Source organism: Cetorhinus maximus, chromosome 3, assembly GCF_964194155.1.
Source record: "Cetorhinus maximus chromosome 3, sCetMax3.hap1.1, whole genome shotgun sequence".
In the NCBI taxonomy this organism is placed as follows: Eukaryota; Metazoa; Chordata; class Chondrichthyes; order Lamniformes; family Cetorhinidae; genus Cetorhinus; species Cetorhinus maximus.
The window spans coordinates 170,130,001-170,157,495 of record NC_135881.1 but is presented as its reverse complement, the minus strand read 5'-3'; the positions used below and the strand labels follow the sequence as shown (position 1 = coordinate 170,157,495).

General features: G+C 41.2%; 1 protein-coding gene across 2 annotated transcripts in view; it reads left to right on the top strand.

Moving 5' to 3' along the window:
• LOC144679030 (putative thiopurine S-methyltransferase) overlaps window positions 1–27,495 on the top strand; it is a 43,919-nt gene that overhangs the window by 5,388 nt on the left and 11,036 nt on the right. For both annotated transcript variants that reach the window (XM_078539271.1, XM_078539273.1), the window contains 6 exons: window positions 12,313–12,456; window positions 13,224–13,316; window positions 16,007–16,139; window positions 20,766–20,818; window positions 21,823–21,897; window positions 24,515–24,600. In XM_078539271.1, the coding sequence (XP_078395397.1) occupies window positions 12,313–12,456; window positions 13,224–13,316; window positions 16,007–16,139; window positions 20,766–20,818; window positions 21,823–21,897; window positions 24,515–24,600 (584 nt within the window). The remainder of the gene's footprint in view (window positions 1–12,312; window positions 12,457–13,223; window positions 13,317–16,006; window positions 16,140–20,765; window positions 20,819–21,822; window positions 21,898–24,514; window positions 24,601–27,495) is intronic.

Below are 27,495 nucleotides of genomic sequence, written 5' to 3'. Positions count from 1 at the left end.
GGTCTTAGTCAGGATAAACAAGCTCCTTGCTAGAGAGGCATCTATAGTTAGTTATTTAGGTGCTAATTAGAACTGGTTTCTCTAGCCAGCAATGCTAACTCAGCTCTAGAAATTCAGCTAGTATAAATACAGGTGGTCTTTTTAAGTGCAAGAAGTAGGCACGCACAAAGGTAGCAGCTTGAGACAAAGTGAACTTGGGAATTTGGTAACTGAGGGAAGTTGGTGCAGTAAGGGAGGTGGTGCTGTTCTGATTGTTTACAAAAGAAGAGTGGTCCAAGAGAGGAAGCCAGATACCAGCAGCAGGATGTGAGAGCTGAAGCCCAGATGCATTAATTAGGTGAGCAGGTAGGTGAGTGGTTGGTGAGTTTTAAGGTGTTTTTTCTCTCTATAAAGAGGGGCAGTAGTTTAAACTGGTATTGGGGAGATTTAAGTATTACATTACATTTATAGCTTAACCAGTTAAACCACTTGATATAACTACAGATATTTCTAAACCTAATTTTTTTTTTTAAATGGTTGGGCAGATGATGTTTAACAGCTGTAACACATGGGAGCTGGTGGACACCTTTGTGATCCAAAGCAACCACATCTGCAGTAAGTGTTTGAGGAACCTCAGCTCAGAATTGGTGAGCTGGAGTCTGACCTTCGGACGCATGTAATGCATCAGGAAGGGGGAAAGTCATTTGGACACTGTGTTCCAGGAGGCAGCCATACCCGTTAAGCTATATACTTAGAATTTGGTCCATGGTCAAGGATAGGAGGGTGTCAGGTATGAGGATCCAGAAGGTAGCATTGGAAGAGCCTCAGCCCTTACAATTGTCCAATAGGTTCAAGCATCTTGCAGCTTGTGTGGATGAAGGCAGAGACTGAAGAGAGGATGAGCCAAGTGACCGCGGCTCCATAGTACAGGGGATATTCAAGTGGGGGGTCAAAAGGAATGTAGCTGTCGTAGGGAACAGCATAGTTAAGGGGATTGATACAGTTCTCTGTAGCTGAGAGCGTGAGTCCCGTAGGCTATGTTGCCTGTCCAGGACCAGGGTTAAGAACCTTGGGGCTGGAGAGGAACTTGGAATGGGAGGGAAAGGATCCAATTGTCGTGGTCCACAGTGGCACCCATGACATAGGTAGGACTAAGAAAGAGATTCTGCTAAAGAGGTATGAGCAGCTGGGAGCTAAATTAAAAAGTAGAACCACAAAGGTAATAATCTGTGGCTTGCTACCTGAGCCACAAGCAAATTGGTATTAAATTAAATATCAAATGGGTAAATAAGATTAGACAATTGAATGCATGGCTGAAAGATTTGTGTGGGAGAAATAGGTTTCAATTCATGGAGCAATGGCATGTGGGTAAATGGGAGCTGTACCATTGCGACAGCCATCACCTGAACCACACTGGCCCAATATCTTGCCGAATCATGTAACTAGGACTAGAGAGGGATTTAAACTAAATATGGGGAGGAGGGTTCACAGGAGGGGAGATTTGGAAAGTTAAAGGGAAAGGTCAAGGCAATGATGCAGGGCAATGTTATAGGGCAATGATGTCCAGAGTGTGACAGGAAAGGACAAAGTACTAACATAAGAGTGCACCAGCAAAAAAGGTCAGTGTAGGCAAAAATGGTAAAAAGACAGAATTAAAGGCCCTGTATCTGAATGCTCATAGTATTCATAACAAGGTGGATGAATTGATTACACAAATAGAAATAAATGAGCATGATATGATAGCCATTGCAGCAAAATGGTTGCAAAGTGACCAAAGTTGGGTCCAGAATATTCCAGAATATTTGACATTTTGGAAGGATAGGAGGAAAGGAAATGAGGTGGGATAGCTCTGTTAATAAGCGATGAGATCAGTAAAATAGTGAGAAATGATCTTGCTTCAGAAGATCAATATGTATAATCAGTTTAAGTGGAGATAAGAAATAGCGAAAGAAAGAAGTCACTGCTGGGAGTAATTTATAGGCCCGCTAACAGTAGCTACGCAGTAGATATCAAGAAATAATGGAAGCTTGTGCAGTAATTATGGGTGACTTTAATCTTCACATCAATTGGACAAATCAAATTGGCAAAGGTAACCTGGAGGTTGATTTCATAGAGTGTATTCGGAACTCTTTCTTAAACAATACATCCTGGAACCTACCAGGTACGAGGCTATTTTGGAACTGATTATGTGTAATGAGACAGGATTAATTAAAGATGCTATAGTAAAGGATCCTCGAGGCAAGAGTGATCATAACATTATAGAATTTCACATTCAGTTTGAGAGTGAAATATGTGTCTTGAACTTGAATAAAGACAATTACAGGGGTACGAAGACAGCATTGGCTAAGGTGGACTGGATAAATAGGTTAAAAGGTGAGACAGTGGAGAAGCAGTGGCAGACATTTTAGGAGATATTTCATAACTCTCAACAAAGGTATATTCCATTGAGGAAGAAAGAATCTACCAAAAGGATGCACAATCTGTGGCTATCAAAAGAAGTTAAGGATGGTATCAAATTGAAAGAAAAGGTGTACAATGTTGTGAAGATTAGTGGTATATTTGGAACGTTTTAGAACCAAACAAAAGGATGACTAAAAAATGAGGGGGAAATTGGAGTATGAAAGAAAACTCATATAAAAACAGACTATAAAAGTTTCTGCAAGTATAAAAAAGAAAAGAATATCTAAAGTGAGCATTGGTCCCTTAGAGAGAGAGAGAGAGGCTGGGGAATTAAAAATGGGAAATGGCAGAGGCTTTGTATCCATCTTCAAAACAGAAAATGCAAAAAGCATCACAAGAATAGTAGACAATAATGAGGCAAAATGAAGGGAGGAACTTAAAGTAATCATTATCACGAGAGAAAAAGTAATGGGAATACTAATGGGACTTGAGGTTGACAAGTCCCCTGCATCTGATGGCCTACATTCTAGGTCTTAAACAAAGTGGCTGCAGAGATTGTGGATGCATTGGTTGTAATCTTCCAAAATTCCCTACATTCTGGAAAGGCCCCAGCGGATTGGAAAACTGAAAATGTAATACCTCTTTTCAAGAAAGGAGACAGAAAGTAGGAAACGATAGGCCAGCTAGTCTAAAGTCATTGGGAATTTGCTAGAATTCATTAGCAAAGAGGTAGTTGCGGGACATTTAGAAAATTGTAATACTATCAGGCAGAGTCAACATGATTACGTGAAATGGAAATCGTGTTTGACAAATTTATTAGTGTTCTTTGAGAATTTAACAAGCACGATGGATAAAGGGAAACTAATAGATGTAGTGTATTTGGATTTCCAAAAGGCATTTGATAAGGTGCCACATATACTACACAAGATAAAAGCTTATGGTGCTAGAGCCGATATATTAGCATGGATAGAGGACTGGTTAATTAAACGGAAATAGTCGGGATGAGGGTCATTTTCAGGATGGCAAACTGTAACGAGTGGAATGCCAGAGAGATTAGCACTGGGACCTCAACTATATACAATCTATATTAATGACATGGATGAAGAAACAACAGTATTGTAGCCAAATTTGCTGACAATATGAAGATAGGTAGGAAAGCAAGTTGTGAGGAGGATACAAAGTGTCTTCAAAGGGATATAGATCGGTAAAATGAGTAGTAAAAATTTGACAGATGGAGTATAATGTGGGAAAATGTCAGGCTGTCCACTTTGACAGGAAGAATAGTAAAGCAGAATAGTATCTAATTAGAGAGAGACTACTGTGCGTTGCAGGACAGAGGGACCTGGGTGTCCTTGTACATGAATCATAAAATGTTAGCATGCAAATACAGCAAGTAATTAGGAAGGCAAACGAATGCTGTCTTTTATTGCAAGGGGGATGGAGTATAAAAGTACAGAAATCTTGTTACAACTGTAAGGTCATTGGTGAGACCACACCTAGAGTACTGTGTACAGTTTTGATCACCTTATTTAAGGGAGGACATACCTGCATTGGAAGCAGTTCAGAGAAGGTTCACTAGGCAGAATCCTGGAATAAGGGGTTTGTTTTGTGAGGAAAGGTTGAGCAGGTTGGGCCTATGATACACTTTGGAGTTTAGAAGAATGAGATTATTGAAACATATAACATCCGGAGCAGGCTTGACAGGGTAGATGCTGGGAGGATGTTTCCCCTTGTGATGGAATCTAGAACCAGGGACACCGTTTAAAAACCTGGGGTCTCCAATTTAAGGTGGAGATGAAGAGGAATTTCTTTTCTTTGATCGTCATCAATGTTTGAAATTCTCTTCCCCAGCGAGCATGGAAGCTGGATCATATGAGTTATAGATTTTTGATCTACAAGGGAGTCAAGAATTATGCACTTTTAGATTAAACCAATAACAAAGGGGCACAAATTAACATAAGGTCAAATGAACAAATAAAAGGAGCAGCCCCTTAAAGGGGACTGCAACAAAAGACAAAACCCAAAGGAAACTTACAAAGATCAAACCAAAATGTGATTGTGGGGATCAATAATGCATCCAAGTCCCCGCGGTGCCCACCGGTCACAGAAGACCGGCAGACACGGTGTGCTCCCTCTCCAGGGACACCCGGCCGTGAACATAGCCACGGAAGAGGGGCAGACAGTCAGACTGGACGACCCCCTTGACTGCCTGCTGCCTGGACCTGTTAATGGCTATTTTGGCCAGGCCAGGAGCAGGTTTACGAGGAGGTGGTCTTCCCTCCCCACCCCTCTCTGTACCGGGTGTCCAAAGGTTAGGAGTATAGGACTGAAGTGCAACCAAAAATTAAGTAGCAATTTTTGAATAACTAAAATGTGAGTGCAGCCTACAACAACCTATATACACATGGTCCACAGACTCCACAAGACCTCAAAAAACGCAGGTTTCTTGGGAGTCTGTGGACCGAGGCAACCTACGGCTGTATGGCACTGCCACGTGCAACACTCTCCACCCCAGGTCCCCGATGAAAAGTGGGAGGATTCCCTCGTAGAGAGCCCTCCAGTGGGGACTTCCTCCGCCGGATGACAACAGTGCAACATCTCTGATGGTGCAGTAATGAATGTGTGCTGCACTGGCTGTGTCAGGCTAAATTACACACTCAAGTCTCTGGACTGGACCATGAACTCGCAACCTTCTGACTCAAACGTGAGAGCACTACCCACCAGGCCACAGGTGGCAAGGATTATGGAGGATAGGCAGAAAAATGGAGTTAAGACCACAATCAGATCAACTATGAACTTATTGAATGGCGGGGTAGGCTTAAAGGGCCAAATGGTCTATTCCTGCTCCTGTTTCTTATGTTCTTATACTATTTGGAACTGGTCTGGGTATGCACAGGTGTGTAACTATTCCTGAGCATGTCAAGTTGAAGTGAGTATTCTGGAATAGAATTGGGGGAAGGAAACTTGCGTGTTTACAGGAAGGTATTTTCTTAAATTAAAGTAGTAACCTGCTGAGTGTGTTAAACATCTAAGTAGCCTGAGATGCTGTTGGCAAAAAGCAAAATACTGCAGATGCTGGAAATCTGAAACAAAAACAGAAAATGCTGGAAATACCCAGCGGGTCTGACAGCATCCCTGCCAGAGAGAAACAGAGCTGTAGATCTGTGACCTTCCATCAGAACAGCAACTGCTCTCGATATTGGTTTGGTCAGTAGCGGTATTGGATGTGACCTGTGAACTGGTGGTTTATGTATACCATTAATAGACAATCTTTAACCACATTAAAAGCAGTCCCTTTGGCATGCACTAGAATATTAGTGGAGTTACATTTATCTTTTATCTCTGCTTTGCCTTGTCTGTTTCATTGTTGCCTACATCAGAGAAATAGTTCTGATTGCTACTTTAAGTAACTACCTGTTTTCTTAAAAGCATTATTAAAACATTCTCTTCATGCAGCAGTTTCACAAAATGAATATTATATAGTATTATAATTGATATGTCGGGGGGTTCATGATTAATAAACCATTTCAAAAGGGGTATTTCAGCCTATAAAGTTTGATTGAACCCATGGAACCCTGGTAACATTCTGGTGCAATTGTGTTGCAATCATTCCAAGGCCACTATATCCTTTCTAAGGTGTGGCGCCCAGAACTGTGCCAAGTACTATACTCCAAATGCTATTTAATCTGGACTTTGTATAGTTGTAGCAAAGCTTCGTCCCTGTTATATACTGCCCCTCTAGTTATAAAGTTTGAAATTCCATTTAACCTTTGTGATTTTGTTTTGTATTTGACTACTACATTTTAGTGGCTTGTGTGCATGGACTCCTAAATCTCTTTGGACCTTCACTGTTCTGAGGTTTCTACCATTTGAAAAATGATCAGATCTATCCTTTTTGGTCTAAAATTGGATGATCTCCTACTTACCTGCATTGAAATCTATCTGCCACAGTTTTGCCTGCTCAATTTATCAATGTGTCTTTGCAGTTTTAAGCTCCCATCTAAACTACATACTATGCCACCAATCTTTCTATCATTGGCACAATTGGATAAAAGGCTCTGCATTGTGTTAAGAATGTCATTAATAAATGTAATGAATAGTTAAGGCCCAGCAGAATCCCTTGTGAGACACTGCTAATCACTGCCTTGCAAGTAGAGTACATAGCCATTATCCATACTCTCTGAGCCAGGTCAGTAATTTGCTTCCAATTCCATAAGTTTATCAACTTTATCAATGCTTTCTGGAAGTCCATATAATCTACATCCATTAGACATTCCTGTTCACTAAAAGCTCCGCACTTATAAAGCATTTTCACAACCTCAGAACATCCCAAAGCACTCTACAGCCATTGGACTAATTTTGAAGAATAGGTCACTGTTATAGTATAGGAAACATGGCAGCCAATTTGCACACAGCAAGGTCCCATAAACAGCAATGTGAAGATCACCAGATAATCTGTTTCTATGTATTGGTTGAGGGATAGATGTTGACCACAACACTAGGAAGGAGTCCCATGCTCTTTTTTAAAATAAAGCCATGTGATACCTTGCGTCTAATTGAGTTGGAAGACAGGTACCTGGTCCAAATGATGGACTGCACCCCCACACCCCCCCCCACCTTCCTCTACTGTGAAGACTGACACAAAGTAATTATTCAACAAGTCTGCCATTTCCTTATTTTTATTTGTGATATTACCCACATTTGTTTTCAAGGGGCCCACATTTCTCTTTTCTTTCAATAAAATAGTAAAAGCTTTTTGTATTAATCTTACTGTCCTTCTCGACTTTAATTTTGTATTGCCTAGGGACAGAGACTGATAGCAAACTGTTCGTGGGTGCAATCACAGATGAACAGTGGGAGATATTCAAGAAAGAATTTAGCTTAATACAGGATCAGTATATACCCCTAGGGGGCAGGTGCTCTAATTACCAAATCAAACAGCCATGGTTTGTGTTAGCCTTCCCAAATTCTAGAAACTTAACTGTGCTGTTTCTCCTTTTCAAACCTAACATTGAATTCAATTATATTATGATCACTTAGATAAATGCTCCCTTACTGTTAAATTATTAACTAAGTCTGACTCATTATCATTACTAAATCTAGTATTGTCTGCTGCCTTGTTAGTTCAGGAACATATTGGTCCAGAAAACTACCTTGAACACACTCAAATTTACAGTCTTTCTGACTGAAGCTAATCTCCTCCCAATCTAGATGAAAATTAAAGTCTCCATGAAAATAACTCAGATTTTACCACAAGCCTCTCTTTAGTTATGAGGAGAAGGGAGAGAAGCTGGGATTGTTTCCCTTCAAGCTGAGAAGAGGTGATAGAGGTGTTGAAAATTATGAGGAATTTTCATTGAGCAAATTAGGAGGAATTGTTTTCACTGGAGGGCCGGTAAACAGTTGACACTAATTGAATATGAGAATTTATTTTATGCAGGCAGTTGTAATGATCTGCTTGAAAGAGTAATCAAAGCAAATCCAACAGTGACTATCAAAATATATATTTTTACTTGAAAAGGAAAATTTTACAATGCTATAGGGAAAGAACAGAGGAGTAGGATTAATTGGATTGCTCTTTTAAAGAGCCAGCACAGACACAATGGGCCAAATGGTCTCACTCTAAACTGTGCACTGTCATGAAGAGATATTAATGTATATAATGTTATTGGAATTTTTTTTTAAATAGAGGTTTAGTCTGTGCCTGTGAGTGAGTGTGTGTTAATTGGATTAAAGCCAGCTAGTCTGGGTGCTTTGATGTATAGTAATTTTGAGAGGTAAACAGTAAATTTGCATTTTGTTGAATAAACCATTCAAAGACTGAGGGTGAAAGCTTGCACCTAGCTAGGAGACACCAAGCAATATGTTTATATTACTAATAAAATTGGTACTATGAAAGGGGTTTTATTGTTAGAAGAGGTGGAGTTCAAAGGACCTGGTGATACAATGAGAATTTGCATTCAAAGGGGAAAGGCTGTGTATAATAGAAGGAAGTTTGAGTGTGCAAGGCAGAGGCATGTAATATCTAAGCAGCTGTAAGCGTACAACAGTCTGCAAAGGAACCAAATTGAAAGGAACTTCATTTTGAAATCGTATGGTGAAAATGCTTTGCCTGGTGTCTGTTTAAGTCTATTGGTTATTGTTGCCTTAGTGGAGATTAATTTGGGAATTTGTTAAAAAGTTATGATTGTAGTAATTTGTAGCCATGCATATGTGTTTAATTGTTGTAAATTAATACAATTAATTTGAGACTTGGTGGCTTATTTCTGAATTTAGAGCTACAACTCAAAACATATCAACTGAAAACATAGGTTATGACAGTTGTTTAAAGTTTCCCTCTGGGATTTTAAATAACTCAGCCTTTACCACCGACTGTGTCATAACAGCACTCATGGCAGGACCAAGAATGAGAGGGCATAGATTTGGCAAAATAATCAATGGAGACATAGGAGGAACTTGTTCTCTCGATAAGTGATTAAAATCTGGAGTATACTGCCTGAGATTGTGTTGGAGGCAGTTTCAATCGAGGCATTCGAGAGGGAATTTGATTATTATCTGAAAAGGAATAGTGTGCAGAGTTACAGGAAGAAGTTGAGGGAATGGCTCTAGGTGCATTACTCATTCTGAGAGCCAGTGCAGACACAACGGGCAAAATGGTCTCCTTCTGTGCCGTAACAATTCTGTGATTCTATAAAATCCTGGAGGAGGACCTGACTCCATGATCTTTTAGCTCAATGGTGATAACAATGTGGCAGAATTCAAGGCTGACGCACATTAAGTGCTTGCACTTGTACTATTCACAAGTAGAATTTGTCATCTTACACAGAAATTAACATTTAGAAACAGGTGATTCAGCCCAAAAGTCCATAATGATATTTATTCTCCACACAAGCTGTCATCCTAAGTTCTAAGAACACCTCGTATTTCCTGATCATTGTATTCCTCTTCTATCTAACCTATTCCGAAATGCTAACGTTACGAATGAGGGGTGATCTTATTGAAACATGTAAGATCCTGAAGGGATTTGATAGGGTTGATACCAGGAGGATGTTTCCACTTGTGAGAGAGACTAGAACTAGGGGATACAGTTAAAGAGTGAGAGGTCTCCCTTTTAAGACAGAGATGAGAATTTTTTTCTGGTATGTGGAATTCTTTTCCCTAGGAAGTAGTGGATTGAATTTATTCACGACAGAGTTGGACAGTTTTTTGATAGATAAGGGAGTCGAGGGTTAGGGGGGCGCAGATGACAAAATGGAGTTGAGACCACAATCATATTATGATTCCAGCTGATGTTACTACTGGACAACCCTGATCTCAGGGTGGAACCCAGTTTGATAGATCCTAACTTTTATTTTTTGTTTAGATATGTGAAAAGTGGCTACTGAATAGAGTCACAGAAATCAGCTGATGAAATTTTAACAAAAGAATATAACATTTATTAAACAAGGAAAGATGAACTATATTACAATACTTCTTCATCCACAACTATTCCTTTGCAGATATATACAGATTTGAAAGGATAACACAAGTTACAAAAACTATCTTATACTCTAATACTTCACACTAAGTACACAGCCCATGTAAACCAAGTGGCAACCTGTGGTCAGGCACACCACACTTTGAAACTAAGTGACAGATGCCACCCCAACCAGATGCTATGGATCTCTCCTCAACTCCTCCCAGACGCTTGTTACACCATGAGCCAACCCGTCTCTCACTGAACTCCATCTTTCATATGAGGGTTCCCAATCTCCACTCTCCAATAATTTGCTTTGGAATTTTCTCTCAACTGAAGCTTTCTCTCAGATGCCTTCCCCAAGGGTCCACCTCCAGGGTTTTGACCTCTCCTTTCAATGTTCCTCTCCCCTGGGTCACCACATGCATTTAAGCTTCTTTCCATGCGCACTCTCTCACCAATTCAGCTGTCAGCAGTATACCACTGCTTCACGTGCCCATAGTAAAGAGTTACAGACCTTCAGCTATGTCTTCGGACCTTCTGGCCTCTCACTTTAAATCTGCTTCCTGCAGCTTTTCTTCCTTTAAGCTTGAAAATTGGAGCCTTCCTCTGCTCCTCAGTCTTAACTTCACTTAACAGGACCTTTTCCAGGTTCCTGTCCTTCCTTTGACTAGAAGGTCTTCTTGGGACTTTCTTCTGTTTCTGTCTCATTCCTTGGCCTTTGGACTTTTCAGTTCTTTTGTGAAATTTGCTCTCACTCTGGAGCTCCTTCTCCCAGTGTCCAGCCTGTCTGGAGTTCTGGCCTCAACTTCAGTTTGGTACTTGCTATATACCCCTCTGCTCCAGTCTCTCCCTGGCAGTTGTTTTCAACTGAACTCAATCTACTTCCTCTTTAGTTTTTCTGTATGTGGGTGGGGCTTGCCTCCCTGGACCCCGATTGCTAGGCAACAGCACAGGTTTTTTTTTCTACTCTTGTGTTTGCTTTAACTTCTCTTTGAGTCGTAAAACTTATTAGAAATGGAGGTACACAAACAGCTTATGACCTGCTGTCTTCACTCCAAACGAAACTAGATCCCAGGTTTCACCTTTTAAAATGAAACTAAAACTCAACTTGACCTTTTCTTAACACACAAATACAGAAATACCAAAATAAGCTTTAAAGCTAAAACTCATTCCGAACACCCACAAATACAAATATAACTTACAAAAACTGTCTGTTTCCTAACAATCAGACCAGCCATGATCTTAATGAATGGCGAAGTAGGCTTGGAGGGCTGAATGGCCTACTCCTGCTCCTAAGTTCTATGTTCTTATGTTTCCTAACGTAGTCTGTGCTTCAGTCATTATATCTATAGCGCATTCACATCCTCACACCCTTCTGTGTTAAAAGAAACACCTTGTGCTTTCTGTGCTAGATCTCCCTTTTCCCCTGATAGTTGGATGTTTGATTTTATTTGTTATCTGTTCTTTTCCTTTTATTGTTTCCTCCCCATTTTTCATCCCAATTGTATACTATATTACCTATTCATTCAGATTGATCCTAGGGGTACCTTGGTATCTTAATATTCACATGTTGAACGCTTATTAATTTTTTTGTCTTTAACTGTTTTCCTCTTTGGATTTTTAAATTGTTTGGCTTAGTATCATCTATATTTGTTACAGTTTCATAAATAGTCTTTTTTAAAGGATGTAAATTATCCTCACGATCATGCTAATAGATCTGTACTGATATACGCAATGGAATATACAGTAGGATTTTGAAAGGAATTGTTATGGCGGATACAGAGAAACCTTTTCCATGGTGGGGGAGTCTAGGATATGGGGACATCACCTTAAAATCAGCCAGGTCAATCAGGAGAGAAATTAGGGAACACTTCTCATGTAAGTCGTGATACAAGTGTGAAACATCCACAAAAAGCAGTAACTGCAAGCTCAATTAATAATTTTAAATCTGAAATCAATAGATTTCTTGCTGGACAAGGGTATAGAAGGATATGGAGCTAAGGCAGGTGGATGGAATTAAGACAGTTCAACCATGATCTCATTGAATGGCAGCAGAATAGGCTCAAGGGGCTGAATGGTCTACTCCTGTTCCTATATATAATTAAGGATGTACTTATTACCTTGAAGCAGGTTTTCAAGTGTTTGTAAACTAATAGCATTACATGCCAGATGTGAAGGCACCCCATAATATTGCTTGGTTTTCTTTTGTTGTGCACTCTGTTTTCAATCTATTGTATGTTGTAATACAACACATTCTCCAGGTAGGAGATCCTGCATTAAAATTCCAATCTCCTATTTTAAAAATTAGCTCTTGTTTTTTTCAACAGCTGCCATACTTGATTGAAACGCCAAGCCAATCTCCAGAGAAAAGTTTGTACATTGAGAGCTACTGTTGGCTCGAAGCATTGAGAGCTGTTTGTTGGGTATTCTTGCTGTATTGTACACACATCTGGTCATAATGTCCAATTTTGCAGACCAGCCATGTCTACAGAAGCAGATGCAATTGGAAAGATGTTGAACCAGTTTGAAATAAAGAAGCCCTCTGACCTGACTCTGGAGTACTGGATCACATGTTGGGAAAAGCAACAAATTGGATTTCACCTCAATATTGTACATGAGTGAGTGGCATATTCATGTTTTGCTCTAAGCCTCAGGCAGTCTTGTGGTCCAATCACCTCATGGTGCTAAGCTGTCTCCATCAAACCTTCTAGGGCAATGGAAGATTTGCCTACCTGTCACATTAACCAAATAAATTTCTGGTAATCAAACCATTCACCACCAACTAAAAACATATATGAATGCAGGGTAAAACAACAATGTTATGCAACAAATCCTTTTCAATACAAATCCCTCTTAAAGGTTTCAGGATAGAGCTAATCAGACCCAACAGATACTCGATGGAGGGTGATTTTCAGCTGCCAGCTGCCCAAATCTTGTATTAATATTTGTGACTGTAATGTACTACATCCCCAGCCATCTGCATGCAATTGACAAGAATGCCCACTGTCCTATGACCAGGTACATCTGACTCAAGATTCTGTCATTTAAATTGACAGAGATTTTTAAGATTAAAAGTTTATAAACTGCAAAACAAACAGTGTTTTTGATATAAAATTGTAGTTTATCTAGGAGGACCTGCCCTTGGATCTGCAAGTTAACATGTAGGGGAGATGGATGAGGAAGAAATAATTTGGAAGAAGCATGTAAAATTGGAAATATGCTGTCAATGAGCAATGTAGAAAATTTTTGGATGTACTTCAATTCCACAGCACTATGTAAATTAATAAATTATATTGTGGGGGCTACTGAGTTGGTTGCAACTGTCCAATTATATTTGCTTTTAACTGCCCGATTATATTTGTCTTCAACTGCTCTTAATCTGCAGAATGTTGAAAAAACACCTGGATGTTTTGCTAAATGGGAGAAAGCAAATCCGTATATTTTTCCCACTTTGTGGGAAGGCAGTGGATATGAAATGGTAAGTAAATTGCCAATGAATGAATTTCAAATCATTTGTATCATTGATCATAATGAAGGATACACATTTTTATTATGCTAATATTTCATTTTTCCAATATTTTTACCCAACCTTTGGATTTTGGAACTGTAATCTCGCTAAGAGCAACCCTTTCCTTGGGGTTTAATTTGCCAGAACCATTTGAGGTTTTACAGAAATTTATAATTTGCCTCTTTCTGATATTTAAAAAAAAAAATTTGCTTTATGATGGTCAAAGCAAAGTCATATAAACAAATTAAGTATTCATGCACCAATATTTGCACAGCATTTTGATGCCAAGGTGGTCACAAAGAATAGTAAGTGTGGTTTAACGGCAATAGCTTGTGTCTTGCACTGGAATTCCTGAAAGACTCAATCAAATCAATAATTGAGACCAGTTTAATTGATCAAATGTACTTGGATTTTTAGGAGAACTTTGATGAGATCCTTCTGGGTTTTGAAGTCAGTAAATGTGCGTGGAATAATGTCAGATTGCAAACTGATAGGAAGTGATGATGCTGAGTAAAGAGTGTTTTACTAAATACCTTGTTATTCACTCTAAGAGGTAGGGATTTAATATGGGCCAAGGGGCTCTCAACCCTGCATCACTTCCATGGGGGAGGCCCGAAACAGTCCATATTGGGGGGCCTTCCACAGGATTTAGGACCCTGGTGCGGAAATCCCTCCACCTCCGAAGGCTGGCAGCTCTCGTTTGCCATCAGTGCTACTGGGTGGCTGCTACCATTAACGCTCAGAACTTCACCAAGTATCATCCTGGATTCCTGAACATAGATGAGAGGGGCGGGATGGGGGTCGCAGGGAGGGAGTCTCCAGAGAGTTGAGAGCAGCGGTGTTTGAGGCAAGGGATGGCTTTCAAAGCCCCCTTCCCTTCCCGATACCATGTCCCTCAATCGGGCACTGTGCCTGTATTGGAGAGCAAATGAACCCTGTTTGATCCCTGAGCCACCACTAAATTCTGGTGGGCCCAGGGATAATTGGTGTCAAGTGGCTCATTAATGAGTCTAATTACATCCCACTGAGTGTAGGCGAGTTTTTGGAAAATATACTTATGAATACAAATATCTGAAAGAACGTTACAAAACATTTCAAAATGGCCATCACAAAATGTGCAATCATATTCCAGTTTTCCACATAGGCCATGAGGTGCTTCAATACAGTCAATGAACATTACAGACATTTCAACATGGTCATAACAGGCAGTCAGACAATGCAATGGTATTCAATTTATCTACACAGAGTGGGGGAGTTGCTTGCATCAGTCCCTTCCTGCATCTGACTTAATCGCGAGAGGTTTTTCTGCTGCTGGCAGACTGACGTGCGCCCTTCCAAACAATTTAGTGGGCCTGGCCGCCGTGTTTCCCTCCGCAACGGTCTAGATTAAATTCTGCCCTGGGTGTCGGTATTCTCAATTTAAGGTAACGCTCATTGATCCATGAAATATTAAATACCAAAGTGGTTACTTCTATTTTGTAAATGTTTAAGCTTAAAATCTGACTATGTATTTGCAATATTTGGTCTTAATTCAATGACCAAATTGAAACATTTGTACTTTTCAAAGTTTTAATGCAGCATAAATGTTCTATTTGAGTATAGAACGGCATACTGTCAATATTCAGTGCATATCCTGCACGTTTTACAATTAGCAGAAGTGTGTTGTGGTAAACTTCAGAAATGTATGTGTATTAAATTTGAAGTTATTTTTAAAAATGTCATTGTGTTTACTTGATTAACATCTCTTTGAAGTCCTCATTCTTATCTTAAAATCTCTTGATGCCCTTGCTACACCCAAGCCCTGTAACCTTTTCCAGAGTTGCTTCCCCTTCCATGCCCTTTAGTCTTCCAACCCTGGTAACCTGGACCCCCATGTCCCCACCCACCCTTACTCCAATTGCCTATTCCACACACTGTCCCATGGCTCATGTTGTTTCTCATACTATTTCCTTATAAAGGGAATTACACTTTGAAAGCATGATTAAATTCAAGTTGTTGGTGATGACAGCTGCTAAACCTGCATCCAATGCTCAACCGGAGTTTCTACCATGAGCACAGAAAACTCTGTAGTCTCTAACTGGTCACAACAGCTGATACCACAAATTTAAACTACTACATTTTATTAAAATTATTCAGTGAGTGCAATTCAAACTTGTGGAACTTTGTGGAGACCTTTGTACAGTAAGCAGAAAGGTATTGTGCACATTTGTGAGTTATTGGGGTAGATTATCACTTGAGTGATAATCTAGCTGAGTGGATCACTGTTCCTTAATTAACCTGTTCGGTTCTTACTGATTTAGTATATGCCCTTGGACAGAGCAGTGCTAGCTGTGGACCTTGTTAACCTAAGATTTATCCAATGTTAAGCCAAATTTCGAGCAGCTTAGGCGGATCCTTTTAATTAAGTTATTGTGAAAACAACTAGTTCATTTAAGAATAGCAGCTCAATCACAATGATCTTAATTCATTATGCTTATTTTATAGTTGCATTGTCAAACCATGAAGATACAATTGAGGAAATAGTTGAGTTGGGTGTTTCAAATTTTTCATTGAAAAGAAGCATGTGGATATATATATTTTTTGAACAGTAAGCTTCTGTGAGCTTTAAGATTCACTTTGCTATAAAGGATCATGCCTTTCATCCGGTCTGTTGTCTGTAGGCTCGCTGATCAGGGGCATACTGTTGTTGGTGTGGAACTATCTGAAATCGCAGTAAAACAATTTTTCACAGAACAAAATCTGCCCTACATTCAAGAACCTGTACCAGGGATGCCAGGTGTAGATGTATTTAAGGTAAGGTGGTGATAGCTGTTTGTCGACAATCTATTACATTCCTACGATTTTTACTCTGAAGGTTAATATTGCCGTTTGGCTAGAAATTTTATTTGATATATTAAAATTATCCCCTGGTAAATTCATCATGCATATGTGATTTTTGCCCTGTGGGTTATGTATAAAGCATGGAGCAATTTCCATACAGTGTTTCCTTAGTTAATGCTTTCCAAACTCAGCTGATTCAAAGAACCGTAGCTAATAGGTCTAATCTGTGCCAGTTTCTCATTTTCATGTTTAAAGAGAAACAAAACAATGTGATACCAGGGACAGAATTTTTAGCCCCCGATGGGGCAAGTGTGGAGGTGTGCGAGCGTGAAAATTAGCGTCACGTGCTGGTCTGCCAGTTTGATGTAGCTGTTCTGGCCATTGGTAACCTTGCTTGGGGGGTGGGGCAGGGGAGGGCAGGACCTGGCAACTGGCTGATTCAGTTAAGTGGCCAGTTGATTTTGTTAATGAACTTAGGTAGTGGGACAGGTAGATAAGGTGGTTAAGAAGGCATATGGGATACTTACCTTTATTGGCCGAGGCATAGAATATAAGAACAGGGAGGTTATGCTGGAACTGTATAAAACGCTGGTTAGGCCACAGCTAGAGTATAATGTGCAGTTCTGGAATCCACATTATAGGAAGGATGTGATTGCATTAGAGACAGTGTAGAGGAGATTTACCAGGATGTTGCCTGGGCTGGAGAGTTTTAGTTATGAGGAGAGATTGGATAGGCTGGGGATATTTTCCCTGGAGCAGAGGAGATTGAGGGGGGACATGATTGAGGTGTATAAAATTATGAGGGGCATAGATAGGGTAGACAGGAAGGAACTTTTCCCCTTGGTGGAGGGATCAATAACCGGGGGTATAGATTTAAGTTAAGGGGCAGGGGATTTAGAGGGGATGTGAGGAAAAATTTTTTCACCCAGAGGGTGGCAGAAACCTGAAACTCACTGCCTGAAAGGGTGGTAGAGGCAGAAACCCTCATAACATTTAAGAAGCATTTGGATATGCACTTGCGATGCCATGGCATACAAGGCTACGGGCCTAGTGCTGGAAAATGGGATTAGAATAGTTAGGTACTTGTTTAACCAGCGCAGACTGGATGAGCCAAAGGCACTTTTTGAGTGCTGTAGACCTCTATGACTCTATTGTCAGCTTATCAACTGCCAATTTGGAATTTTGGTGGGGGCGCACGGGTTATACGATGGATCAGGAACAGACCTGGTACATGGAGGCGGCAGCACAGCAGGGAGCCAACCATGGCTGTACCATTCTATTAGATGGGCCCATCAAAAGGAGCACATTAGAGAGGCACTCAGCCATTGGTACGCACGTGCCATTGTGTACAGAGTTAGCAGAGACAGTAGTCTGTATATGCTCTGACTATTGAGAGGGGTTGTGATCTTTCAGTGATTGTGGAGCCATAAAGGTAGGGCTGAGAGGAGGTCCAGCAATCATGATGACTGAAGCTGGGAGCACAAGCAAGGCAACAGCTGGACGTGGGATTGAGATTTCAGAGATTTGAGTGGAGTAGCGATGAGGATCAAAATCCACAGGAGCAGAGAAGAGGTATGAGGAGCAGGAAAGCAATGAAGGTCGTACCCTCAGCATCAAGGGTACTGCCAAAGAAGAAATGTCAGAGAATCAGTGCCACAGGAGACTGCGCCTGTCTGGACTTGTGACTCCCAATGACCCTCATCTGTGCGTAGTTGAAAGTAACAGTGTCTGTACTCCATCCTTTGAGCAGCACTGCTCACAGCTGCCCCTCCCCTATCACCTCTTCTTGCCCTCTCTAACCAGGCACGAGGACCCACCAGTGTGAGTGAATCTGCATTGGTTGAGAGTGCGCTTGTAAGATGTGATGATGCTGGCTCTGCTGTTTCAGATGCTTGAGACCCCCCCCAGTGATGCACCAGTACTTTGACGTTCACCCTCCACAAGTAACCCTCTGGGGGACATAGGCTAGTTCTCATGATCTCCTTCCTGTGACAGCAGAAGTGGTGAGGCTTCCCAATGCAGCTGAGTCTGTGGCATGATGACAGATGGGGAGGAGTGCACTCCATCCCCTTCACCTACAGATAGCGATACCTTTTCACCCTCTTCTCCAGGTATTCTCAACTTTCCATTCCCGACTTGTTGAGGCTACCTTGGCCATTTCTATTCCTGCCACCTCTATGGCAGTGAGAATGGCGAGCTGGGGCACTCCTCCTCCAGTGTGAGCCCTTTCCTGCCAAATTGTGTGCTCACTTCTCCTGGAATGACAAAAAAGAGAGAGATAGGACACTGCTTGCTTCTCTGCCAATGCCAGGGGTTCACTTACGTTTGGAGCTGTATGTATAGCGCTGCCAGGTTCACAACAATGTTAATGCTTTGAATATTGCTGCAGGGTCAGTAAGTACCCTGGGCACACATTACTCCCAAATTCAGAAACATCATACACCCTCCGGTTGCTCAGTTTGTGTGTCAGCTGGAGGTTACATACCTAGTGGCCTGTCATCAGGCTCTCTTGTTGCACACACCTTTATTACATTGAAGAAGGTCATTAAACTTCTTGAGCTTACAGCACAGAAGGAGGCCATTATCCCATTCTGTCTGTGCTGGTTCTCTGCAAAAGCAACTCACCTAGCCCCACTTCATTGCCTTTTCCTCATTGCCTACACATTTTTTCTCTTCAGATAGTTGTCTGATTCTCATGTAAAAGCCACACCACACACTCAGGCAGAGCATTCCAGATCTGAACCACTTACTGCAGAAAAAAGCTTGTGCTCTTGTCATTGTTACTACTTTTGCCAATCACCTTAAATTTTTGTCCTTTGATTCTTGATCCTTCCACCAATGGGAACAGTTTCTCACTATCTACTCTGTCTGGATCCCTCATGATTTTGCACACCTCTATCAAATCTCTTTTTAATCTTCTTTTCTCCCAAGAGAACAGCTCCAGTTCCTCCAATCTCTTCATGTAACTCAAGTTCCTCATCCCTGGAAGCATTCTCGTGAAGTTTTTCTGGACCCTCTTTAATTCCTTCACATCCTCCTAAAGTGTAGTGCCTAGAACTGGACAAACTACTCCGTTTTTAAAAAATTTATTCACAGGATGTGGGCTTTGCTGGCTAGACCAGCATTTATTGCCCATCCCTAATTGCCCCTGAGGTGGTGAGCTGCCTTCTTGAACTGCTGCAGTCCCTGTGGTGTAGGTACACCCACAGTGCTGTTAGGGAAGTGGTTCCAGGATTTTGACCCAGCGACAGTGAAAGAACTTAAAGAGAAAATTTCATAGGGTGGAGGGCAGGAGTGATTACATTACGAAAAGGATGATGATGCGAGGCAAAAGGAGGTACTAATGGGACAAATGGGGAAGCAGAATATAGGTCCAGGGGAGGTTATAAATGGTTACAGAATATCCAAGAGAAAATGTGATCAATGATATATTTCTGAACCTTTTATGTGTTCCAGTGTGGGCAATGGGTTGTCAACTCTGCTTCCCTGGAATGGAATCTGCAGGTTTCCAGTACAAAACTAACATCATGCTTTGTGAGCTCTGATCAAATGGTAGTTTAACATCTTTGAGAAATTGACTTGCCAGTCTTCATGCTCTATGTACCTGTGTATTATGGCTCCTCAGAGACCACATATAAAGTTTAAATCCATTTTGCTATCATTAAAATTAGGATTTTCTACCATTAAGACAACACTGCTAACAGCCCTTTGCAAACCTCGAGGCAAAGAAATTCAAACAGGCCAAACCAACAAGTAAGAAATAGCATGTAATAGAAACTCAAGTCTGAGTATTTCCAGCATTTTCTGTTCTTATTTCAGATTTCTAGCATCTGCAGTACTTTATTTTTATAGAACTAAGAAATAGTGACTTGCTTTCGGATTGGGGTAGTGGGAAACAGAGGCAGGATGGATTGTCAGGGCTCTGGGGCCACAAGTTGGACACACCTTTATAAAATCTGGTGTGAAATATGAGGGCAAGTTCAGCAATGCAGTGTTCCCAAAATGTAGCTGTACAGGTCGAAGAATCATACCTATTATGTTTGAGCCTTAACTCTGGTTCAAGCTCCCAATTAACAAGCATCTCTCCAGAGATGCCTTTTTTTAAAAAATCTACAATATGAATATGTTTTATTCTTCTGGTGCTCTTAAGTGTTTACGTTGCTAAGTGACTGGTCCTAAAGAGCTGGACTCCCTAACAAGTTCAGATGTCCCCTAATTTATAGTATACAATGGTGTGCCAATTTTGAAATGGCCCCCAGATGGATCTCTCATCTCTGGGGGTGAGGGCATGGGGAAATAATTGGGAAATCTTTACAGAATAAAGAAAACATGCACAACTGATATAATTTTGCCTAATTTATCGTGACCACAAAATGGAGCACTTTGTAGCCTGCCAGAAGTATTCTGTTTCTGTTGAAAGAACAACTAACAGCACCATTATTACCCCATACAATCCAATCTCCTGTCACACCAATGGCCTGCCCTTCACTTGAAGGGAAGCCAAAGCAGTGTCATTAGGAGTCTATATAAGTGAGACATGATATTCAAGCTTAAAACACGACAATTTGACACTTACTTATTTCATGATTTTCATTTCAGACTCCTGAAGGGCAGATTTCTCTGTTTAGGTGCAATATATTTGACTTGTCAAGGTAAGAACAAGTGTTCCCATCTCCATTTAAGTGTGTTTTTTATCCACATTTTTTTTCCCCTGGTATAAAGGTTTTTTTTGACCCAGCTACTTGAGCAGTTTATTTTATTTCTATGGTTGGGATCATTTTCTTGGCTCCTAAGCCTTCTCCTCTTCCATCCCTCACCCTTCCACACTCACAGCCTCAATCCCTTCCCTTAACCCAGTCAACCCTATAACACTGTGTAATTTTTCTTCTACTACTGTGCCACCACTCTCAACACTAATTTTCTTCATGTAATTACCTCCTGAGCCTTTAAGCATGTTCCCAACCTAACTCTTGAATAAACAACTACCTTTCCTTGCCACAGTGCTTGCTGACAGCATTAATAGTGCCTTTTGCAAATGTACTGTTCCTGTGCTGTTCAAAGATGCCTTACAACCACTGTCCTTAAAATGCCCATCGCGAAACACTGTAAACCTCTCCAACCACTGCCTCATCTCCAAATTATCATTCATCTCTCAGACCCTTGAAGGCACCAGGTCCCTGTTCATCTTTCAAACCATGGGATCAGTCTCCAAAAGTATACTGTTAAACTTTCAGTATTTGATAATTGTCTTAATCACAGTTTCACATGGATTGGTTACTTCCAGTGAATGGCCAATAACCAGATGTAAGTGCTTTAACTTTTGCAAAAGGCCTCTAAATAGAGGTCAATAGAGTAGATGGAATAAAGGTAGATTTCCATCTAGATAAATGTAAATTATAAAGTAAAGCACATATGCAATGAAAGGATGTCTATTAGCAAAGTTGGAAAAGAAGACAAAAGAAACAGTCTGGATTTTTAAAGTACTGGGGGAATAAGTAACACTGATGCAAACAGGTTACATTACATTGATTTTAAAAACCTGAGTTAGTAGTTTTAAAGTAAGAAACGTTTTTGATTTGTGATAACTGAAATATCTAATTATATTTGATGATACAGTAGTTTGTAATACATTCCATTCTGCTTTTCTCATGGGTAGTTTAATTGCTGGGCCGTTTGATGGGATCTGGGACCGAGGTTCTCTGCAGCCTCTCAACAGCTCTGACAGACAACGGTGAGCACATGTCATTTTCTGATTTCATAGATTGTTATATATCTCGGTTAATGTAAGATATGATGCTCAGCATTGGGTATTTTTGTTTTGATTTTCAAAATGAAATAGGCAATCTGTAAAGAACAGAATTTTTTTGTTTTGATTTTTCTTTGCTGACTACATTTTGTTCTGTACCTTGTACTGAGAGAGCAGCATGTGATGATTCCCTGAGAATTTGACTGCTGTTTGAGGTGCATTGAGACAGTACATAAGTGACCTTTGCACCCAGACAAATAGGAAGTGTTAACCTAGAACTTTTCTCATTACAAACTAATTTGTCATTATGAAGAGGATTTGACAACATGCTCTTGCCTCTGATTATGGTGAATTGAGAATACAAAAATAATACTGGAAATACTCAGTAGGTCAGGCAGCACCTGTGGAGAGAGAAACAAAAAGACTTTCAAACTGATAATCCCTGGTGAAACAGCAGGACCTGTAATGAGTCAGGAACCTGACTGATGCCAAAGGGAGTTTTGCTTTGGCTGTTTAACAGAGCCATGGCATTATCATCCCACCTCATGTTTGCTGACCAATCAGAGAATGTGGGTGGGATGATGTGTCGAATCTGTCAAAGGAAGGATTTTTAATGAGAGGGGACCCAGCAGGGATCAGAAAAGCACATCTGGACATGAATTCCTGAGGCTGCAACAACCACAGGAATGGAGAGGAGACCTGAGAAATCTACTCCCTGGAAGTCCTGCTGCAGGATCTGAGGGAAGAAATAAGGTGATCCTTTCCAAGAAAGGGAGGAAGAGGCCAGCCTCTCAAACCAATCAGGCATGCATGGAAGGGGGCCATGCAGTCAGCAACAGGATTGTCATCCCTCCAACCTGGAGACAGTGCAATAAGATGATCAAGGGCTTCACCCAACCTCAGCCTATTGCCCCCTCTCACCTATGCCTCACAGTCACTCTTCACAAATGTTGTCCTTCCCTCTTCTCTACACAATCCATTTTAAACATTCACAACCCCCTGCTTTCCCCTACTGCATGAGAAGAGAGCACAGAACTCCAGGAAGAGGCAGAGACGTAGGAGCATACAACTTAGGTTCAGGAGTAGGCCATTCAACCGTTTGAGCCTGCTCTACGTTCAAAAAGATCATGGCTGGTCTGGTTGTGGTCTCAACTCCACTTACCTGTCTTTCCCCCCGCCCCCATAACCCTCGACTCCCATGTCTATCAAAGCTCTGTCTAACTCTGTCTTGAATAAATTCAATAACCCAGCCTCCACTGCTCCCTGAGGAAGAGAATGTCAAATACTAACGACTCTGAGAAAAAAATTCTCCTCATCTGTTGTGGCACAGCGAATGGTAAATGCTGAGCTCCTCAAATCCCAGAGGGAAATTTGAAACAGCTACCACAACTGTTTTACAACTTGTATTTTTATTTCCAGATGCGTGCCTTGAATTCAGTAATAGTAAGTCCACCGAGTCTTAGAGGTTTTTTTTACAAAACTAAATTAAACATTTATTAATAAAATAAAAGATTTTAAGCACATACATAGGTCTTCAAATTACTACTATAATAACTCCTAAATCCCCTAATTAATCTGACTTCCAGTTACACCTCCATTAAGGCAACAGTAAAAAATAAAATAGATTTCAACAGACCCAGGTAAAGCACACAATACTCTGGACAGTGATATTCACAGTGAGTTTTCTTAGCTTTGGTTCCTGTAGACAGCAGTTTGATACCTTGAGGCTGGAGGCTTTTCACACTTGTTAGATCTTAGAATTCCTTCTCCTTACACATAACCTCATCTCCCTTGTACAGGTTTCTGCCCTTTTAATGTAAATTTCATTGTCCCAATATGTCTTTGCAACTTTATTTTTTCCATAAAATAAACCTTCCATAGTACTCATATTATCAGTAATCTTTGGGAAAAACATCACCAAATTGCACTTATATAATGCCTGTAATGTAGTAAAACATTCAAAAGCATTTCACAGGAATGTTATCAAACAAAATTAGGCACCAGCCACATTAGAAGATAGCAGTCTTCTTCTTTGCTTCCCATGTCTACGTGACACAAGGCAGACAAAACACACATGCTTATCTCTGTTTCCATAGCTATGGAACAGGTCACTAGCCTGTTGCTAAAGCTATAGCTTTAGAGGTATCACTCCACATCAAGCATGGCTTGCCTAGAAACTCTCCCGCTCTTGCCACCTGCCGTGGGTGTATCGGAAGGTTTTACAGTCGATAATAAACGTGTTTGGCTGCATTATGAGCGCTCCTTCCTTGGCCGTTTAAGTTGCTTTTTAGAGGAGGATATAGAGAGAGCAGTTTAGGGAGAGAATTCCAGAGCTTTGGAACTAGCCAGTTAAAGGCACAGCGGCCAATGGTAGCGGAGTGATCAAAATCTGGGATGTACAAGCAGCCAGAACAATAAGTAAACAAAAATAATATGTTTAACTGTAACTAATTTTTATGCAGCAAAAATACTTGTGTTACAGGAGGGGCCTCAAACAAAAAGACTATGAAACCCTGTCATATCTTTTTTTTAGAAAAACTCTTGTGTAACACCAAAAGGTTTGTGTGTGGGTGTTATTTTAAGTCTTTCTTGTCTGTTTCAGTTATAGCAAACTAATGATAACCCTCATGGCCAAAGGGTGTCGATACCTTCTGGACACTTTAGTCTGCACTAGAAGTGATTTTGATGGTAAGTGATGGCTCTATAAATTCTTTTAAGTTCCAAGTCTACTTAGATATAAGTATAAAGACAGAAAATGTTGGAACCATTCAGCAGGCAAGGCACAACTGTGGAGAGAAAAATAGTTACTCTCTTCGATATAAGTATACATGTTTATTGTTTGTGTTTCGAGAGTGATTGGCATGCAGCATGGAACTGAAGCAGCATATACGAGTCCAAAAGTGGGAATTTGGTGAAGAAGGAGAAGGAGGTGTTGTTTTTTGCCTCCAATGCTTGCAGTGGCTCGTGTAAGCTTGAGGTGTTTTGGTGCTTAGCACAAGTTAGTTGGCAGAAAAAGAGAAAAACTCACAAAAGGTAAAAATTGGCTAATAATAAAGTCTTAAGATGTGCAGGATGTGCTTGGATTTGGATTGCAGCATGTGGGAGTTTGTGGACAGTGAGACTGTTCAGAGTGAACATATCTGCGGCAGATGTCTCCCATCTTGAAGCTCTCAGCTCAGAGTCATTGAGCTAAGTGTGAGTTGGAGATACTTCACATAAGGGAGCGGGAGCAGCATCTGGGCAGTTTGTTCCAGGCTTTGGTCATACCTCGATGGGAGGTGCAGGTTCAGAATGGGGTTGGTGTGTTTGATAGTGCAGGGCAACTCAGGTAAAAGAGAACCAGGATCCATAAAAACTGATCCTATCCAACAGGTATAATGTATTCAGTACCTATGGGGATGAGAATAAAGACTGCTGGAAATCAGCCAAAATGTAGACCATTGCACCTTGGAGCCAAAGATTGTCCAAAAGGAGGAAGAGCGGTGGAAGCTTAGGCCGGAATTTTCCGTGCCCGCTAGCGTCGGGTGTGTTTGGTGGCGTTAGCAAGAAGGCCAAAAATTGGTTTCACGATGTTGTGAAACCAGTTTGCGTCATCCACTCCGCCTGCCAATGGAGGGCCACATTCCCCATCATTGGACATCGGGAACCTCATTGTAATACATCAGCGTATCATTATAAGACCAGCCCACCAGACTCATCGCCCCTGCTGGATCATTTTTCACAACTACATATATAAGGCATGCACTTGGCAAGCTGCACTTCACTCAGGAAGGTTTGTTTTCCTACCTTGCTTCAGTCAGTACTCGTAGTCATCAGCGCCAGGCTTCACAGCACCACATCACTTTTAGGGAGCTCACAGGTAGGTCTCTACCTACCAGATCAGCCATATGTGGGTGGCTTTTCAATGGCTGCAGGGCAAGGTCTTGTTTGGGGAAGGGGGAGAGGTGGCCTCAGGCAAGGGAAGAGGCTGCAGGAAGAGAGCTATACTGGGGAAGGAGGGTATCCCAGGGTGTGTGTGGGGCACATGTTGATCTGTGCAAGTGGCCCTCCAGATGGTGAGGGCTCATGAGGCAGTCTCCAGAGGAGATGAGGCCAGATGGACATGTGAGGGTGTGTGTGTGAAAATGGGTGGTGATGTCCCTTGAGCTGGCAGTGAGTGAGATGCCAGTGAATGTTTGATGGGTTTGAGTGTGAGAGTTTAGAGTGATGAGATGGTTGCAGTACCCTGGCTGCACAGATGAGATCATTCATCCTCTTTCTGCATTGGATGGCCAATCTCTTCTGTGCAACATTGGCATTGATCACCACTGCCATCGCCTACCAAGCTGGAGTGGTAATGTAGCTGCCCCTCCTGTGGCCAGAGTGGGGGTAGAGGATATCGCAGCGGGTCTCCACAGCATCCAAAAGGTGTTCAAGGGCTACCGTCTTCTTGCCTTTCGGGGCCATGTCTTCTTTGCTGCCGTCCTGGGCTGGAAGCACTGAGCATGACTGTACTTTAAATGTGGTGCCTGGCGTGATGAAGCAGCGAGGTGACAGCGTGGCAGGCGAATTGGAGCCTGCCTGCCATTGAAATAACGTGTATCCCGGGAATACATAATTAATGCAGCGGGTTTGGGACGACTTGGTGTGAAAAGTCGTCATTGTGGGTAAAACGTCGTTTTGCCTGCCCACTACCGCATTTAGTGCAAATCTGGGACGATTCCACCTGTAACCTGGTAGGTTGTTGTAGGGGATTCTATAATTAAAATGTTAGACAGGTGAACATGTGGCTGAAGGAATGGTGTGGGTAAGAGGGGATCTATTTAATGGAACACTGGTACCAGTATTGGGACAGGAAGGAACTGTACCATTGGGACGTCTCCACCTGAACTAGGTTAGGGCCAGGATCCTAGAGGAAAGGATAAATAGGGTAATCGTGAGGACTTTAAACTAGCAAATGGAGGGGGCGGAGGGCTCGGGTGGAAAGGGTAGTATTAATACTAATTCAAAAGAAGGAGAAGAGAGTAGGGGAAATCAGAAATTGTGCTTTAGGCAAGACAGGTAAAGGAATAATGAAAAAATGTGAAATGGTTAAACCTGGAGAGAAAAATAGGAAACATGGGAGTAAAATATTTGAACCGAAAGACCGGTTAGGGAAGCAGATAACGGGCATTCTTTCTACAAGCTCATGGAGCATAAGGGACAATATCAACTTGGAGGGTGTAACATGGAAGTTATCACTGAGACATGGCTGCAAGATAGTCAATAATAGGAACTGAATGTAGAAAATTATTAGGCCTACATGAAAGAGAAGGGACTGAATTTTACAGCCCCCTGCCAGGCATGTTTTTATCAGCGGGGCACATAAGATATTTGAGAAATGGATGCCTTTTTTATATTTTTGAGGAATATTGTGTTATTCTGTGGGAAAAGTCTGTGTGTGTGTGTGTGTGTGTGTGTGTGTGTGTGTGGTGTGTGTATGATTTAATTAAGCTGGGCAAAGATTAAGAGGAGACAAGTTGTCTGGGGAGGTTGAAACATGAAAAGGATAGAGGTGTTATGTTTGAGGTACAAGTAAATATGTTATATCTGACATATGCATTT